The 15,897-nt window shown below is 47.2% G+C and overlaps 1 protein-coding gene across 2 annotated transcripts; it reads left to right on the top strand.

Annotated features, from left to right (window-relative positions):
- Positions 1-2,813: 2,813 nt before the first annotated feature.
- Positions 2,814-14,978, top strand: PPP1R3B (protein phosphatase 1 regulatory subunit 3B). Of its 2 annotated transcripts, none has more exons than XM_027599947.2 (2): positions 2,814-3,639; positions 10,245-14,978. In XM_027599947.2, the coding sequence occupies exons 1-2, from the start codon at positions 3,503-3,505 to the stop codon at positions 11,125-11,127; spliced, it is 1,020 nt and encodes a 339-aa protein (XP_027455748.1). In that variant the 5' UTR covers positions 2,814-3,502; the 3' UTR covers positions 11,128-14,978. The 2 variants fall into 2 exon arrangements, with proteins under 2 accessions (XP_027455748.1, XP_027455749.1); XM_027599948.2 differs by lacking the exon at positions 2,814-3,639 and adding an exon at positions 4,285-4,429.
- Positions 14,979-15,897: the final 919 nt, after the last annotated feature.

The following is a 15,897-nucleotide window of genomic DNA, read 5'->3' on the forward strand; positions in this document are numbered from 1 at the left end:
ATATTTAGAGGCACTGTGCAATAATTTTTATTCAAAGAGAAGGAAAGTTAGAATGCTAAGAAGAAAAAAAAAATTTCTTCCAAAATCTGGGATCAAGTTAAGACCTAGGTTTGGGCTATTTTTTTTTTAAAGATTTTATTTATTTATTTGAGAGAGAGAGAGAGCACATGAGAGGAGGGAGGGTCAGAGGGAGAAGCGGGGAGCCTGATGCGGGACTTGATCCTGGAACTCCAGGATCATGACCTGAGCCGAAGGCAGTCGCCCAACCAACTGAGCCACCCAGGTGCCCGGTTTAGGCTATTTTTGAAATGTGTTTAGTTGTGGGGCACCTGGGTGGCTCAGTCGTTAAGCGTCTGCCTTTGGCTCAGGTCAGGATCCCAGGGTCCTGGGATCGAGCCCCGCATTGGGATCCCCGCTCTGCGGGAAGCCTGCTTCTCCCTCTTCCACTCCCCCTGCTTGTGTTCCCCCTCTCGCTGTGTCTCTCTCTGTCAAATAAATAAATAAAATTTAAAAAAAAAAATGTGTTCAGTTGAGAAGGAGATAAGATATTAATAGTATTTTTTTCAAACTTTCTGGATGAACAAAAAGCTGATGTTAACATATGCATAAAGAAACATTGTCTAATATTTAAGCCAGAAAGAAGACTTAATTCTTAATCAGTAGAGTGGAAATTCTTTGGAGAGACATACAGAACCCTGCTCCTTTGCCAATTGCCACCATGCTTTCTCCCATTACCCCTAAACTCTGACTCCCCCTTCAGGATCCTGCTCAATGCTCACTTCCCTAGAAGCCTCAGCTGACCTTCATTTCCCATCCCACATCCATGGCCACACATGCGCAGTCTTCCTCTTGGCTCCCAAAATACAGAGACTTACCTTATACACATTTATCCTACATCATCATTTATTAACCTAAGAGCTTCTTGAGAGTAAGATTATATTTCACTGATTTTCCACTTCTAGGACCCCCGTTTACGGTACTCAATAATGTGTTGTTAAATGAGTAAACAAATGTGTAAGAGAGGATTGAAGAAGTCACAGATGAGCCCGAGTGCAAGGAAGATAGCCACCAAATAGCCACTAAAAGCCACCAAAAAGAAAGTTTGTGGGAAAAAGATAATTAGCTTTGCTTAGCTACTGCTAGGCTTTTGGTTTATTTCTATGGGGAGGGTTGGCTTACTAAATGAAACTAAGGCTGAAATTCAATGCCAGATATTATAAAAGGGACTTGGTATGCGTTGACTGAAAGGTTGACACTTTCCTTTTTTACTTTTTTTTCTACTATAAAATGAGGGTGAGGCAAGATCCTACGGAACTAAGGCCAGTCCAGCTCTCAGGTTCTGGGGTCCTGGACCTGCTGAGTTCGGCTGGAACAGCCCTCCAGAGCTTGCATCCCAGGCCTAGTCTGATCGCTAAGGAGACTGTGCTCTCTTCAAACTCACAGACGCCACACTCCCACCTACCAAGACTATGGTGAGGCACAACTAAGTTTAGCCCCACTCTCCTGCTCTGGAATAGTCCTCTAAACCACAGGGGAAATGATTTTCCCATGGTTTCCTAGGTCTATGTAAGGAAGATCCTCCCAAACCTTAATGCTCTAAGGTTGTATTTACTTGTCCCAACTCCTTCCCGGTTTGGTTCAGATCACCCTTTGCCTGCATTCATTTTGCAATACCGTTGGCTCTTCATCTTTGCCCACTCCTCTAGCATGCTCACTATGCTTGAGAAACATAGCCAACCCACTTGGCTTCAAAAATCAACAGACTCATCAGCTAATAAAGGGGGTTTAGAGTTGGCAAAGGGAAATATTGTATTTGCCAACCGCCTACCAATAGCTGATTTCAGAGGTGGTCCTTTATCAGACATGCCCATGAAAAAAGAAAGAAGAGGACTAATAATTGCCCTTCAGACAGGAAGACAGTGTCTTGAGCTCAAGGCCTGTATTGGATTAAGGCAACCTACCAGTGTTTTAGTTTTACATTTCTAGTAAAATTAGAATTTGCTCTCACATCCCTTAAAAGCAGAAATTCTCAAATGCCATGTTCAACATAATGAATTGTCCTGAAGCTAAATATATCCAATGTGAAGGAATGGTCTTTTCTCTGATATTACGTTTGTTAGTTTGTTTTTATTGTTAAAGGGTATTTTTTTTTTAAATAAAAGTTCGGTAACAGAAGATGGTAATTTTAATGTCTTGGCATTTTAATAAGCTGGCAACCCTCTGTCGATTTCCAAAATTCATTAAAACTAGAAAACTAGGATGCTCATCCCTAAAGTGGCTAGCTCAGAGCTGAGCACCAAGAGGATTAATACATGATTATATGAATATGCATTTAAACCGATCTCATCTGAGAGGAAGGGGCTGGTCGCTTCTGGATGCATCACTCTCTACAGACCTCAAGGTGTATCATAAAGATCATGGGGGCCCTGCAGGTACAGGTAGTTGTAGCAGATTCAAGTCAGGTAATTGCCTCTGAAATATACCTACCTGTATACCTATATACGTGGCACTCTGAGAGATGGCCCCAGTAACAACTTTATCTTTTTTAAAGGTTTTGTTTATTGATTGATTTGAGAGAGAGAGAGAGCACAAGCAGGGGGAGCAAGAGGCAGAGGGAGAGGGAGAAGCAGGCTCCCCGCTGAGCAGGGAGCCCCATGGGGGACTCGATTCCAGGACCCTGGGGTCATGACCTGAGCCAAAGGCAGACGCCCAACGACTGAGCCACCCAGGCGCGGCCCGCCCCCCCCCCCCCCCAGTAACAACTTTATAAGACGATGTTACTGTATCCCTTTCACAGGAACACCTGGACTCCTGACGAGCACAAAGCCAGCGTCAGTAATTACGTGTTTTCAACACGATCCTTAGAGCTGGAGATCCCCATCCCAGAGAGCCTCCACCTAACACGGAGGCAAACAACACCTGGTACTCTCCTGGGGCTTCTCTGGGATTGGCATGTGATGGGGAAGTTACCCGTCATCGGTGAAGCCCCCGGCTAAAGCCTTACTATGAAGGCGGGCGGCTGGACGGCGTGGATGCAACCGCAACTACTACTGCGCCTGTAGGAAGGCTTTGCCCGGCCAAGACTTTGCCTAGGAAGAAGGAATTTGGCAAGCCACCCGCCTTCTTGCTGTAACGCGACGCTCTTCTGTAGGAAGGTGCCTCTGCCCCCTGGCGCCGGTCCCCAGGCTCCTGATGAAACAGTGACCCCACTGCCCCCTGCCCAGCCCCCTGGGCTACAGCCCTAGCACTCCCGGCGCGCAGCCAATCACGTGGCGAAGCGGTGCTATCCCGGACGGCGGCTCCACCGCCATTGGCCGACGGCTCGCGTCCCGAGCGCTCCCATTGGCCGTGGGGGGCGTTCACGTGGAAGGGGTTCCGGGATGGCTTCCCAGGTGGGGAGAGGTGCCAGAAAGTTAAAGGGAGCAGCGCGGCGGCCGGGAGCCTGAGTCCGGGTGACCGGCCACCGGGAGGAGGCGAGCGGGCTGCTCTCGCGCACGGACGGATGCGTCTGCCCGCCGAGGGCGCGGACCTGAGTCCCGGTCCCGGCTCCTGCCGTCGCCGCCGCTGCTCGTGCCACCCCCGCGAGGATGCTGCCGCGGGCTGGCGCATCTGGACGTCGGGGCTTATGAGCTGTACCAGGTACGTCCGTCCCCAAGCCCTCCAGTCCCAGAGCAGGGCCGAGAAACGGCGGCGAGGGGCGCGCGCGTGGTGGAGACCTGCTTTGATTCCTTTCACCTGCACTTTCGCCGTCCAACTTGCGGTTACACTCCCGCGATGAAACACTCTAGACGGGGGCGAGGCGGCTATTGCTTTCAGGTGGAAAGAGTAATCCAGGGACCAGAGGCGGGATGGAGCCTGGCCGGATCCACGTGTTCCACTGAAGTGCGGGTCTGGCCGCCAGGGGTGGTTGAGGGGGCCTGGGGCTGGGACTGCTGTGCAGAGTTCGAACCTGAGACAGGCGCTTCCAGCCTGGGGCCCGACTCTTCCGGAGGGTGTCCCCGAAGTTGGGCGGTGGGCACTGGAGTACAAGGAAAAGGCTTCCCCGTAATACGCGAGGAAACACACTGGGGAGTCTCTCAGGCCGCCGAGCGCGATGGGACCCAGAGCCAGCCCCGGTGCACGGTCCCCGGTCCCCAGGCAGGGGCTGTCGCGGGCCGGAGGGGGCGTAGCTGCCGCGCGGGGACGCTCGCGCGGCGCGGCTCCGACCCGGGTTGCCCGGCCGCCCCGCCCCCGTGTGATAACTTGGGCTCCTCCTCCTCGTCGTCCTCCTCCCCCTGCCGGTCATAGCTCCGGGAACGGAGTGCCAGCCCTGCCTCCCGGACACACGACGCTCACGTAGTCCGGTGGCGGCCGCCTCCCCTGACATCTCCCTCCAGGCTCTCCGATGCAGCGAGCCAGCTGGAGAGGGGGCTTCCCCACGGCCCAAAAGGTGGGTGCGGGACAAGGCGAAGGAGGCTCACGGAGTGCTTGGGGGCGGGGTGCAGGCCGGTTGGACCGAGGGGGGCAGGGTCGCCCTGGCCTGTGGGATCTTCCAAGTCTGGAAGCTCTGGCCTTACTCCTGCCTCCTGCCCTGTTCATGCCACCCTTTTGAACCAGAGAAGGGGATGTGGAGGGGACTTGCTAGCCAAGGAGCGGGTATAGGGCCCGGAACGGCATACCAGAAGAGTTGGGGCCCGTCTGGGTATTGTTCACTGCAGACAAGGAGAAAACCAAGGACAAACTGGACTTGAAGACTTGGAGAGTTGCTGAAAGGTGTTGGAGCCTGTGGTCTGTGTGGCCAGGCCTCCCTGGGAGACCCAGGGTCTGGGAGAAGAGAAGTTAGGGCTTTGAGCAGGGGTGGGGAGAAGAGGAAATGGTTCATATGGTAGGGTTGTCCAGCAGCCAAGACTAAAGTTGAAGACAGCCCGTGGACTCACCACAAAAGCAAAGTAGAGGTATTTAGGGGAAAGTGAGAGGGAAGAGAAGAGAAGAGAAGTCAGTGGGCATTATTAACAACCAGGAGTCAGAGCTAGAAGGGACCTCGGAGGAGAAGCCTAAGCCCAGAAAAATTCAGTGACTTGCTTCAAGTGGCACAGCTAGGGGGAGGCCTTCCTAGGCTAGTGCTCTGTGTTTCATGTTGGGCATTTTTAGATCGCAAGTACTGTAGCGTTTTAACCTAACCTCCTTCCTGTGATAGTCTGTGTGTGTGCGCGCACGCGTGTGTGTCTCAAAGATGCTTTAGATGATGGTAACAGGATAGAAGAGCGCAAGTGGCTTTGAGGGCTGTGAATAAGGGCCCTGTGATCGGAGTACAAAGGATAATATGTCGACTTTATTTATACTGTGTCAGCCAAACCTGTTGGGAGTAAAGTAATGCCAAAGGGTAGATGGACATGTCTTTTTTAAAAAGTATAACCTGGTAACCTGGTTGTGGATGCTTACCTAGTACAGTTTCAGTGTTCCTGGTGGGTTCTTGGTGCATCTGATTTTTCTGTATTTCCTATCAGAGTATGAGAATGGAGGGGAAATGTCTTGGCCTCAATCCTGAAAAAAGATTTACTTCCTATAAAAGGCACAGTCAAAAAGCCACTAGCTCAGCTGCCTGAGACTGTGAAGGTCATGTGGTTATTTTCTATACAGGTCTATAGTGTCCTCAAGAAACACCACCACAACCTGAGGAGCTGTCCTGAGAAGGTGTGTTATTTGTCACTAGCGGAACAGGGAGAGTATTTATGCAAAACTATCCCTGTTCGCTTCAGTTTTCATGGAGTGTTGGGGTTTGCCCTCTTTTGACCAGGAACACTGAAATCCACCCTTGGGCATGGTCCATTCCCTCGTGGAGCAAAAGTGATCTCTTAGGCATCTATTTGGAAGTCAAGTTTTTGAGAATCTGACTAACAGCCACTTATACTCTTATGATCTCGTCCTGCAGCAAACTGATAGTGAATCCTATGTCATACTCTGCTGGTTCAAATGTGTGTCTCTGTCTTCTCCTTCTGGCTTTTTCCCTGGCCAACCTTGGTGACTCATATTCCCCGGCCTGGGAAAGGGCTGAGCAGCCAGGAGAACCTGTCAGGAGAGGAGGCCTGAGGTATAGCCTGTGCATACAGTGTTGGCACTGATCATTTTTATGCCATTTGTGGATAAAACACCTGCCCGGCTGCCTTCCTTTCAGATACTTAGGAAACTTACCTTGTCCATCTCCATTGCTAGGAGTACTTCTGGGTGATGATCATCCCTGTCACAGCCCACTGGGGAATTCCTGAGCAGAGGGTCAGGAAGGCCTGCATCAAATCAGCATTTGCTACACTGATTCTCGAAGAACAATCCGGTTCATAAAAGCTGGAATCTACCTGTGAGGATAGGCAAGTGGCCAACAGTCAGATCGTACCCTGTTTGAGGCCACAAGGGTTAACGTCCTCACCTCCAGTGATCGTGTCACTTAAATAGTGAAGGGATGCTGAGGCCATAGCCCTGTTAGGAACCCTCGGGCCACCAGGTAGTTAACTTTATTTTTGCCTTTCGTGGAAGAAGGTTGCAAAACCAATGAGGCTCTAGCGTGTGCCGGTGGAATTGTTTAATGAGCTGGGTCTGAGCAGAACCTCACCTTCCCACCCCCAGTTCCAATAGTTCTTAACAGTTTGGTATAAAAGGGATCTCAGGGAGGGCGCCTGGGTGGCTCAGTTGGTTAAGCGACTGCCTTCGGCTCAGGTCATGATCCTGGAGTCCCGGGATCGAGTCCCACATCAGGCTCCCTGCTTGGTGGGGAGTCTGTTTCTCCCTCTGATCCTTCCCCTCTCATGCTCTCTCTCTCTCATTCTCTCTCAAATAAATAAATAAAATCTTAAAAAAAAAAGCGGGGGGGGGGTGGATCTCAGGGGCAAATGTACACCCGCTGGGTCCAAACAGTGAAACTTTACCAAGGTCTTCAACTAAGTCTTTTTCATCCATAAGATTAAAAGTTGAGAGTGACTTTAGTCAACTGCAAGTGAGCAGCTTCTTTCACTGATCCACTTGTTTTAGAATTCTGTTTCCACAGTATCTTGAGAGTTTCCCAACCTTTTTCTAATGAGCTGTTTTAACGTTGTGTGGGGAAGCACGTATGAGGTGCAGGAAAGCACGTATTGAGGCTGGTCTGCAGGCTTGAAGGGACAGACAAGAGGACAGAGAACTTAAAGTTGACCTTGTGCTGACTCAGGCAAGGAGGAAGGGCGGTAGGGTCAGAGGAGGAACCCAGCCTCCCTCTGTTCACGCCCAGGTTGTCAAGGGTGGGCACCGTGGGAGGGGCTGGGATGCAAGGCTTTGCCTACTTTGGGGGTATTTTTAATCCACATTTAATTTAAAAAAAAACAAAAACAACTACCTGTGTTAACATTAGAGCTGAAAGTATCGTTAGGGTACATTCTAAAGAAGTTTTCAGTGGACAGGGGCGAAGTAAAATTCATGTACTTTGTAAGTACAGGGTTGTTTTGTTTTGTTTTGTTTCACGTTGAACCCATCTGCCAACCCACTGACCCTCTGTAAAGCTGTCTTGCCCATTTCCGTGAGAACTTTTCCTTTCCAGAACAATTGCATGGGTACAAAAACAGATAATAGAAAGCAAATTTGCTCCTAAAATTTTCACTTGTTGATTTTATGAGAGGGGAAACAGTAAGATAAATCTCCTTTAAAATATAGATTTAGATAAGTACGTTGTGCCAATAAATTATTGTTTTGTGTCTCTGAATGTGTTTTTCTAATCATTCATCACCAAGTGGTTCCTGCATCCTAGGGAATGGCTGTATGTCTTTTGGAAAATGAGATCAAACCCAATGTGTCTTTGTTCTTATTTTTCCTTATATATTTGATGAATCAAATTCAGAAGTTGAAAACGAGGTATTTATTGGACGGAACCAGTGGTCTCAGCTCCTGTCAGAAGATGAGCAACATTTTGCCTATTGCTTCTCCTTAACTATCACCATCACCCTGAAGCCCCCCACCAGTGGGCAGAACTAGGCGAGGCCTGAGAGCAAGCACCCCAAAAAACCACCACATACCTACACCTTTGCCATAGTAAGGGGGGAGAGGTTTGGGACCTAGTCCAGATCCTGTGTTCTGCAGTTCTCAGACTACGGATTTTAAGCCTGGTTTCATCACTGACTTCTTCGGGTAGCCCATTGTAACTATCCAATCAGAATATAAATTTGCTATGGTAATTAGATGATAAAAATTGCTTGGCTTTGTGAAGCAGTAGTGTCGGATGGGGTAGGTTTTTGGCCAATCTTAAATATTCGAGGCATTTTATTAGATTCATTTTTTTCTCCCTGATTATAGAAGTGATGTTATTTTTAAAAATACCACACAGGAAAACAAATTTCCTGAAATCACATCACCTGGATATTCGGACAATTTCAAGTATATCTCTAGTCTTTTTTCTGTACATATGCCTAATATTTTCCCCCAAGTCTAGTCTCTATGTACAATTTTATCTTCTCTATTTTTTACATTAAAAATATATCATAAATTTTTTCCATGCCACTTAAACCTTTTATCCAAAATTTTTTTTTGGTTTTAATAATGATGAAAATTTTTTTCCTGGTTTTAATAATGATACAAAATTTTGTCACTGGATGTTGTATACCTAATTTAACCAGATACCTGTTATTGGTCCTTTAGGTTTTCTCACCTTTTCCTCCCCATAATGTTGCATTGAACATTTTAGTACTTTAACCCCCACGCATTAACTCCTTAAGATTAATACCTGTATGTGATATTAGAACTAAAAATGATAATATTTAGAAAGGTTGTGCTGATTTAGACTAACCCATGTCTTCATATTATTTTTAAAAAGTCTTTACTAACTCACGAGGTAAAAACAGGCATTGTTTCCTAATCTAAATTCTTTGATCATAAGGTTGGACATTTTGCATATTTCTAGGACATTTTTAAGTTTTTTTTCATGAATTTTCCATTCATGCTCTTTGCTCATTTTTTTAAGTGGACTCTTTGATTTTGTTATTGTTTTGTAAGAACTCTTTGTATATGAAGGTATTAACTGTTTGCTGCCATACTTTTTGTAAAATGTTTTCCCAGTTTGTCTTTAAGTTTTTGGTTTTACTTTTTTTTTTACTTAGAGAAAAATACTGTTTTTATGAAGTCAGATTTAACCTGATCTTGAACACAATTCTCTTTGCCTTTTATTCTTATAGAGGTTATCTTCGCTATAGAAAAAAACAAATATCCACCTATATGAAAGGTTTTAAAAAAACTAAATTATTGGCATTTTTTAAAAGATACACTGGCATATAAAAATCTAGTGTACAGGTTTGTGTCTGTCTTCACATTTGAATTCCAGTGTCTAGCATACTACCTGGCGTATAGTAAAACCCAATTGATATTTATGGGATGAATTCATTTCTTCTGGGGCTCCTGGGTGGCTCAGTCAGTTAAGCATCTGCCTTTGGCTCAGATCATGATCCCAGGGTCCTGGGATCGAGCCCCACGTCGGGCTCCCTGCCCAGTGGGGAGTCTGCTTCTCCCTTCTCTCTTGCCCTCTGTCCCTCTCCCCGCTTTAGCCCTCTCTCAAATAAATAAATAAAATCTTTAAAAAAAGGAATTCATTTCTTTTTATCATATTAGAGCATTATCTACCAAAGTATGTGTCTCAGAACATGTGTTCTGCAAGATGCTCCATAAAAAAAGCATTTCTTGGGGCACCTGGGTGGCTCAGTCGGTTAAACGGCTGCCTTCAGCTCAGGTCATGATCCCAGAGTCCTGGGATTGAGCCCCACGTCGGGCTCCCTGCTCAGTGGAGAGCCTGCGTCTCCCTCTCCCTCTGCCTGCCCTCTCTGCCTACTTGTGCTCTCTCTCTCTCTCTCTGTGTCAAATAAATAAATAAAATCTTTAAAAAAAAAAAAAAAGCATTCCTTGGTCAGATCACTTTGGGAACTCCTGCAGACCGCACGGTTTTGTTATTCCCCAAGGCTCTCTAGCGGGCTGAGGGCCCCAAGAAATCCTGATGGAAATACCTGTGATTTTAGTTTTAAAACCAGCGGCTCCCTACTTTTTTGTTTGTTTTAACCTTCACCCTCTTCCCCCACTCACACACTTTACACACTTAATCTCTCCTGAAACCAAGGTCACACTGGCGCACACTTGAGTTAATGCCGAGCTGCCGCCGTGTGGGCCAAGACGAAGGCAGACACTGTTTGCCAGCCCTGGTTGGCGTGATGCCTTGAACGTCCATCTGATCTGGTTGCTGTTTCTTTCTCTTCCCCTTCGGCCAGGGTTCTAGCTTATTCGTCTAACCCCATGATGGCAGTGGACATAGCGTGCAGATACAGCTGCATGGCCCCTTCCCTGCGCCAAGAGAGGTTTGCCTTCAAGACCTCACCGAAGCCAAGCGAACCACTGAGGCCGTGCATCCAGCTGAGCAGCAAGAATGCAGCCAGCGGGATGGTGGCCCCCACCGTCCAGGAGAAAAAGGTGAAAAAGCGGGTGTCCTTCGCAGACAACCAAGGGCTGGCCCTGACAATGGTCAAAGTGTTCTCAGAATTCGATGACCCGTTAGATATTCCGCTGAACATCACCGAGCTCCTAGACAACATTGTGAGCTTGACGACAGCAGAGAGTGAGAGCTTTGTTTTGGATTTCACGCAGCCTTCCACTGATTACTTAGACTTTAGAAACCGGCTTCAGACCGACCACGTATGCCTTGAAAACTGTGTCCTGAAGGACAAAGCCCTCGCAGGCACAGTGAAGGTGCAGAACCTGGCGTTTGAGAAGATGGTGAAAATAAGAATGACATTCGACACCTGGAAAAGCTTCACAGACTTTCCCTGTCGCTATGTGAAGGACACTTACGCCGGCTCAGACAGGGATACGTTCTCCTTTGACATTAGCTTGCCTGAGAAAATTCAGTCGTATGAGAGGATGGAGTTTGCTGTGTGCTTTGAGTGCAGTGGGCAGACATACTGGGACAGCAACAAAGGCAAAAACTATAGAATCATCCAAGCCGAACTAAAATCCACTCAGGGCACCGCCGAGCCACCAAACGGGCCCGATTTCGGAATATCCTTTGACCAGTTTGGGAGCCCTCGGTGTTCCTACGGTCTGTTTCCGGAGTGGCCGAGTTATTTAGGATACGAAAAGCTGGGGCCCTACTATTAGTGATGGCATGTGTCGGAGCACGGCTGAGCAGGTGCGGAGAAGCCTCGCTGCGGTCACGGGCGCATGGAGACAGAAGCCAGGAGGAACGCTCAACTGCCATTCAGCACAGTCTTCGAAAAGAAAGGATCCTATTCAGTTGTTTTCTTAAGCCAGCAAAGCCAGCCAGGTTTTAGATCACAGGACTGGTTTCACACTCAGAGTAGATGTGGGGTGCTGGTCGGCTGGGCGCCCAGGGCGGCCACGGGGGTCGGAGCAGGACCCAGGCCCACGGGCATTGCCGGGGATGCTGGAGGACAGTGGCTTCGTAACGAGGCCACCAGGGGCGCACCCCGGCTGCCTAGAAGAGCGGCTCCTGCCCCTTGGGATGTGGACAGTCACCTGGAAGTCACTCCATCCCCAGCCACCTCCCATGGGACCCTTGCCGTTCATCTCTGGGCGCTCCCCACCCAGCCGGGTCCTTCCTGCCTGTCACTGCTGTTCCTTGTGTCAACGTACCCCACACTTTAGCTCTGTGGTTTTTGTTGGTTTTTTTTTTTTTTGCATTTTTTTTCTTCACGGTTCATCTGATGTTCAGGAAAAGATAAGGCAAATGAACCTGTGACAGAAACAGGCGCTTCCTCTTTCTGACCCCACATATATGGGTTCCAGCAGAGAGGGACATACCAGTTATCCAAAGTAACTGGCTCCTGTGCCGGGTTCCAGACTGCAGACTTCTGACAGGACCGCAAGGGGACACCTGGGGCTTTTCCTCTTGGCTTTTGGGGGAGCTTTCGAAGTACTCACTCCTATCCTGAGTCACCAGACAGCCTAATTACAAGATTTGCTGGAACTTGCTCGGCTGGTTTGCAGGCATCTCATTCTTCCCAGAGGGACTTTAGACTCTCCTTTTCTAGAGAGCCCTGCTCCATGCTGTGTCCAGGACATCTTGATTTGCAGATCCAATGGATCCTCAAAGCCTTCGGTAGATGTTTGCTTTGACTTTGACTATGATCTGCGCTATCCAGGACTCTTTGCAAGCACCCAGGGACTTTGATGTGGGTGTTCTTATTTATGGTGTGTGAGTATATATAAAAGGGATAGGGGAGAAAACCCTCACCAAGTTTTCATATTTTATTTTCAAAGTGTGGCAACTCTGAAATATCAGAGAAGAATTGTTCTTACCCATATTGGACCATGAATTTAAAAGTCTCTTGGTTCATACTGTCACGAGACTCCTGGGACATTCACTGACAGATGGATCCCCAAACCCTGTAATTCTTCTGGGGTGAGATTGGTTTGTACTTGGGGGTGTTTAAAAAATATTTTTACATATGTATTGGGAGAAGGTTGGGTTTTTTTTTTTTTCTGTTTTGCTTTTGGAGCTTAATTAAATGACTGTCTCGTTTTTCCATTTGCCTGATTTTAGTAAAGTGAGATTTTCCCAAGCGAGGCAGGAAGAGGGATCCACAGCTGCCTGGATTTGGAGGCCCAGCCACTGGACTCCGCAAGCAGAGAGTCATCTTTTGCTTGCATATTCCAGATCAATTGGAAAAGGCCTCCTGGCTTCTGCAGCTTTGTCAGTTAGTGTCAGGCAGGAATGGAGTGTCTTGGCTCCTAGAGTTTTGTGGTTGGTTTTTTGTTCCCCTTCTTTTTTTAACTTTACCATGTTTTGACTTTTTAAATGTTCTTAAGTGATGTTTGATGTAATTCTTGTTCCTAAAACTGGCTGTTACTCGTCTGTGATCTAGTGCTTTATTTTATGCCTCTCCCAGATGGGTAGGACTTGGGGATCCCATAATATAATTTATGGGAAAATCGCATTTTTATCTTATGCTGAAATTGGGCAGAATTGTGTTTTATCGAGACATATCTACATCAGATACACAAACGGTACTTTCAGTGTTAACAAATCTGATGATCAGAACTATCGATAGTGCAAATCAAAACCGAATGGAAGCAAACCATTTTATATAGGTCGTGAATTTATCTTGTTTTGAGAAGTCCAGTCCCTCCTCCTCCAAGTCAAGAAAGATACTAGGTGCACTGTCATTTATGTGTTACCAGACTGCAAGTAACAAGATCATTCTGTATTCAAAAGAAAAATGCCTCAAGAGACTCCTGTTTGGTTTTCAGTAATGGTGATCTTAAGACATTCCTGTGTCAAAATTTGAAATATGGTAATTCAGCAATAAGTAGCTCTTAAAAACAGCTATAAGCCCTCCCCTCCCCCATTCTTTACTCCCAGCTCACCCCAGCTTTTTTGCTGGGGGCACTGGTTGCAAATCCCCCGCCGGTGCACCTGGGATGCTCGCCCTACCAGGCAAGTCGTCACCTGCCTCAAAGACCCTTCTCTGACTAGAGAATGTGGTTGCGAGACTTCCCTGTCAGCCTCATCATTCAGGGAGGCAGGGGCATCTGAAGAATACCGTCTTTTATTCACCAGTCTCTCTCCCTTGGGCCCAGTTCTGTCCCAGGATATCAACAGATGGTCCCAGGATCTGCAGAACCCCTCCTTATTTCAGAGCTCACCATCAGTAAGTAGGTCTACACACTTCAGACAGTGACAGGTTTCTTGGTTGGAGAGAGACGTCACTGTAACCTGACTTGGGGGTTTGCCCCTCACACAGCTGTTGGTGATGGTGACGAATGTCCCCCAGCCCCAGTGTCCTTTCCAAGTTGCCCCCCGAAGGACGGGCCTCCCACCACTAGTGCCCTTGTCCAGAAATGGGGAAGCAGCTCCATTTTGTTTCATATTTATTTCCCCCAAATGCCCTGGGGAGCATTCGCAAATTAGGTGCAATAAATAAGCTGGACTGTAGAAAGATACATAATAAATAAGCCTTCAGTGTTTCTTGGAAGATAGGAAGCATTTGAATGGGTTCCTTTTTATTTTTGGAAGTATTCTGATGAAAGGGGAAGTGGTGAGAAATAATGGGAGTTCTGTAGTTCTCCAGAAATTAAAGCAATTTCAGAGTCAAGGTAGAATTTATTTTTTCTCTAAGGTTTCATTTTAATGGTGGAAAACATTACTCTTTCAGTGTTTTTTAAAGATGTAAATTTCGAATGGCTAAAAGAATGTTTTGTGGTTTTGATCTTTGTGTATAATTTGCTTTTTAAAAACAAGCATTATTTGTAGTCACTTGGATGTTCAATGGGTTATAGATATGTTTAGAAACCAAAAAAGAGTCGGCTCATTTTTTAAAAGGGCCCGTTTTCCAGGTCTTCCCCCTCAGTGGACAGTGAATGAAAAATCTTGATTGTTGATTTGTTTCCTCTTCGAAAATTCCTCCTCTGGGTGCGGTTTGCCAGAGCAGGCCCCGTGGCCCTCTGCTCTGGGGTGGGGGGGGGGGGGGTCCCAATCACTGAAACCGAGGAGGAAGAGTCATAAGCCTGATATGATCTTACCGGGTCTCGAAGACATTCTGGTGGCTTCTCTGCGCTTCCCAAAGTGGACACGTGGGACTGGGAAGGGTGTCTGTGGTTTGGGGCGGCTTTTCCTCGGTATGGTTGGAAAGCCGGGAATGTTTTTGGCGGTTTCAGTGCTCAGTTCCTAGAGCCTGCTGGACCTAGGAGGACTCCCAAGAAGGCAGCTGTGAGGGCGGTGTTTCACTTTTACTCCAGTGTGAATGGAGAACCGAAGGCTCGTCTGCACCTGATGCCTCCAAGTGTGAATGGAGAACCGAAGGCTCGTCTGCACCCGATGCCTCCAAGTGCCTTGTCAAGAAATGTCTGCATGTTTAAAAAACAAATATTTTTGTACACAGCGTTTAAAGGGAAATGCACTTTAAAATCACAAGAATGGATGTTTTTTGTGTGGTGTAAGAGAGTGGTTGGTTTGTATCTCAAAACGCAAAAATGTAATAAAGGTAGAAAGCACAAAACTGAAACTGTTCTATTTTAAAATGGACTCTCTTCTGGGAGTCAGAGGCTGGTGAGAATTTGGTTTTTTTTATCATTTTCTTCTTTTTTTTTTAATTTTAAGTAATCTATACCCCCAACATGGGGCTCGAGCTCACAACCCCAAGATCAAGAGTCATGCACTCCACCGACTGAGCCAGCCAGGTCCCTGGGGAGAGAATTATTTTCAATTAGTGTGTTTCCACATAGGGAATGTAGGTTTTCAAAGGGCTAGATCTCAATCAGGGGCTGAGTTAGAAAGCTGAGACACACAGGGAGGTGGTCATTACGGTTTAGCTGTCCCAGCGGTGAAGGCCGGTCACAGCTAAGGGCTAGAGAAACACAGGGCCAGTGTTGTTCCGAATCCATCTTCACTGATCTGAGGGCATGTCTCCTACCCTCTCACTTGCTTGTGAAGCATATTTTGGGCTGACTGTTTTGACAGGTGGGAAAACCGTAAACATGGCCGTGGTGGCTTTTACCTGCTTGTTCCGACAGACTGTAACCGGCAAAGCCAACCAGCTCCTGGTGGGGCCTCTGTTCCTTTGGATGTCAGACACTCATCCTAAGTAAAATTTCCAGAGATGTTTTATTTCAGAGTTAGATGGGATGGAGGGAGAGGCAAATTGCTGCCAGACGTTTCCTGTAACTCAGTGTGCGCGACGCTGCAAAGACCCATGGGAAAGAAGAGCACAGCAAACCTCAGCACCTAGTGAGTAAATGCAGAAAAGGAGCTACGCACATACCTGCCTCTCTCAAGACGGTCAAACACTGCCCACAGTTAGCCTTCGCAGAAACGGGACGGGGGAAGAGTCAACGGTGGTTTTCTTTATGAATGTCTATTTGAGATTCAGTATGGTTTTCATAATCATTCCATAATTCTAACTTGTGAGA

This window comes from Zalophus californianus, chromosome 2 (genome assembly GCF_009762305.2).
Source record: "Zalophus californianus isolate mZalCal1 chromosome 2, mZalCal1.pri.v2, whole genome shotgun sequence".
NCBI classification, from domain to species: Eukaryota; Metazoa; Chordata; class Mammalia; order Carnivora; family Otariidae; genus Zalophus; species Zalophus californianus.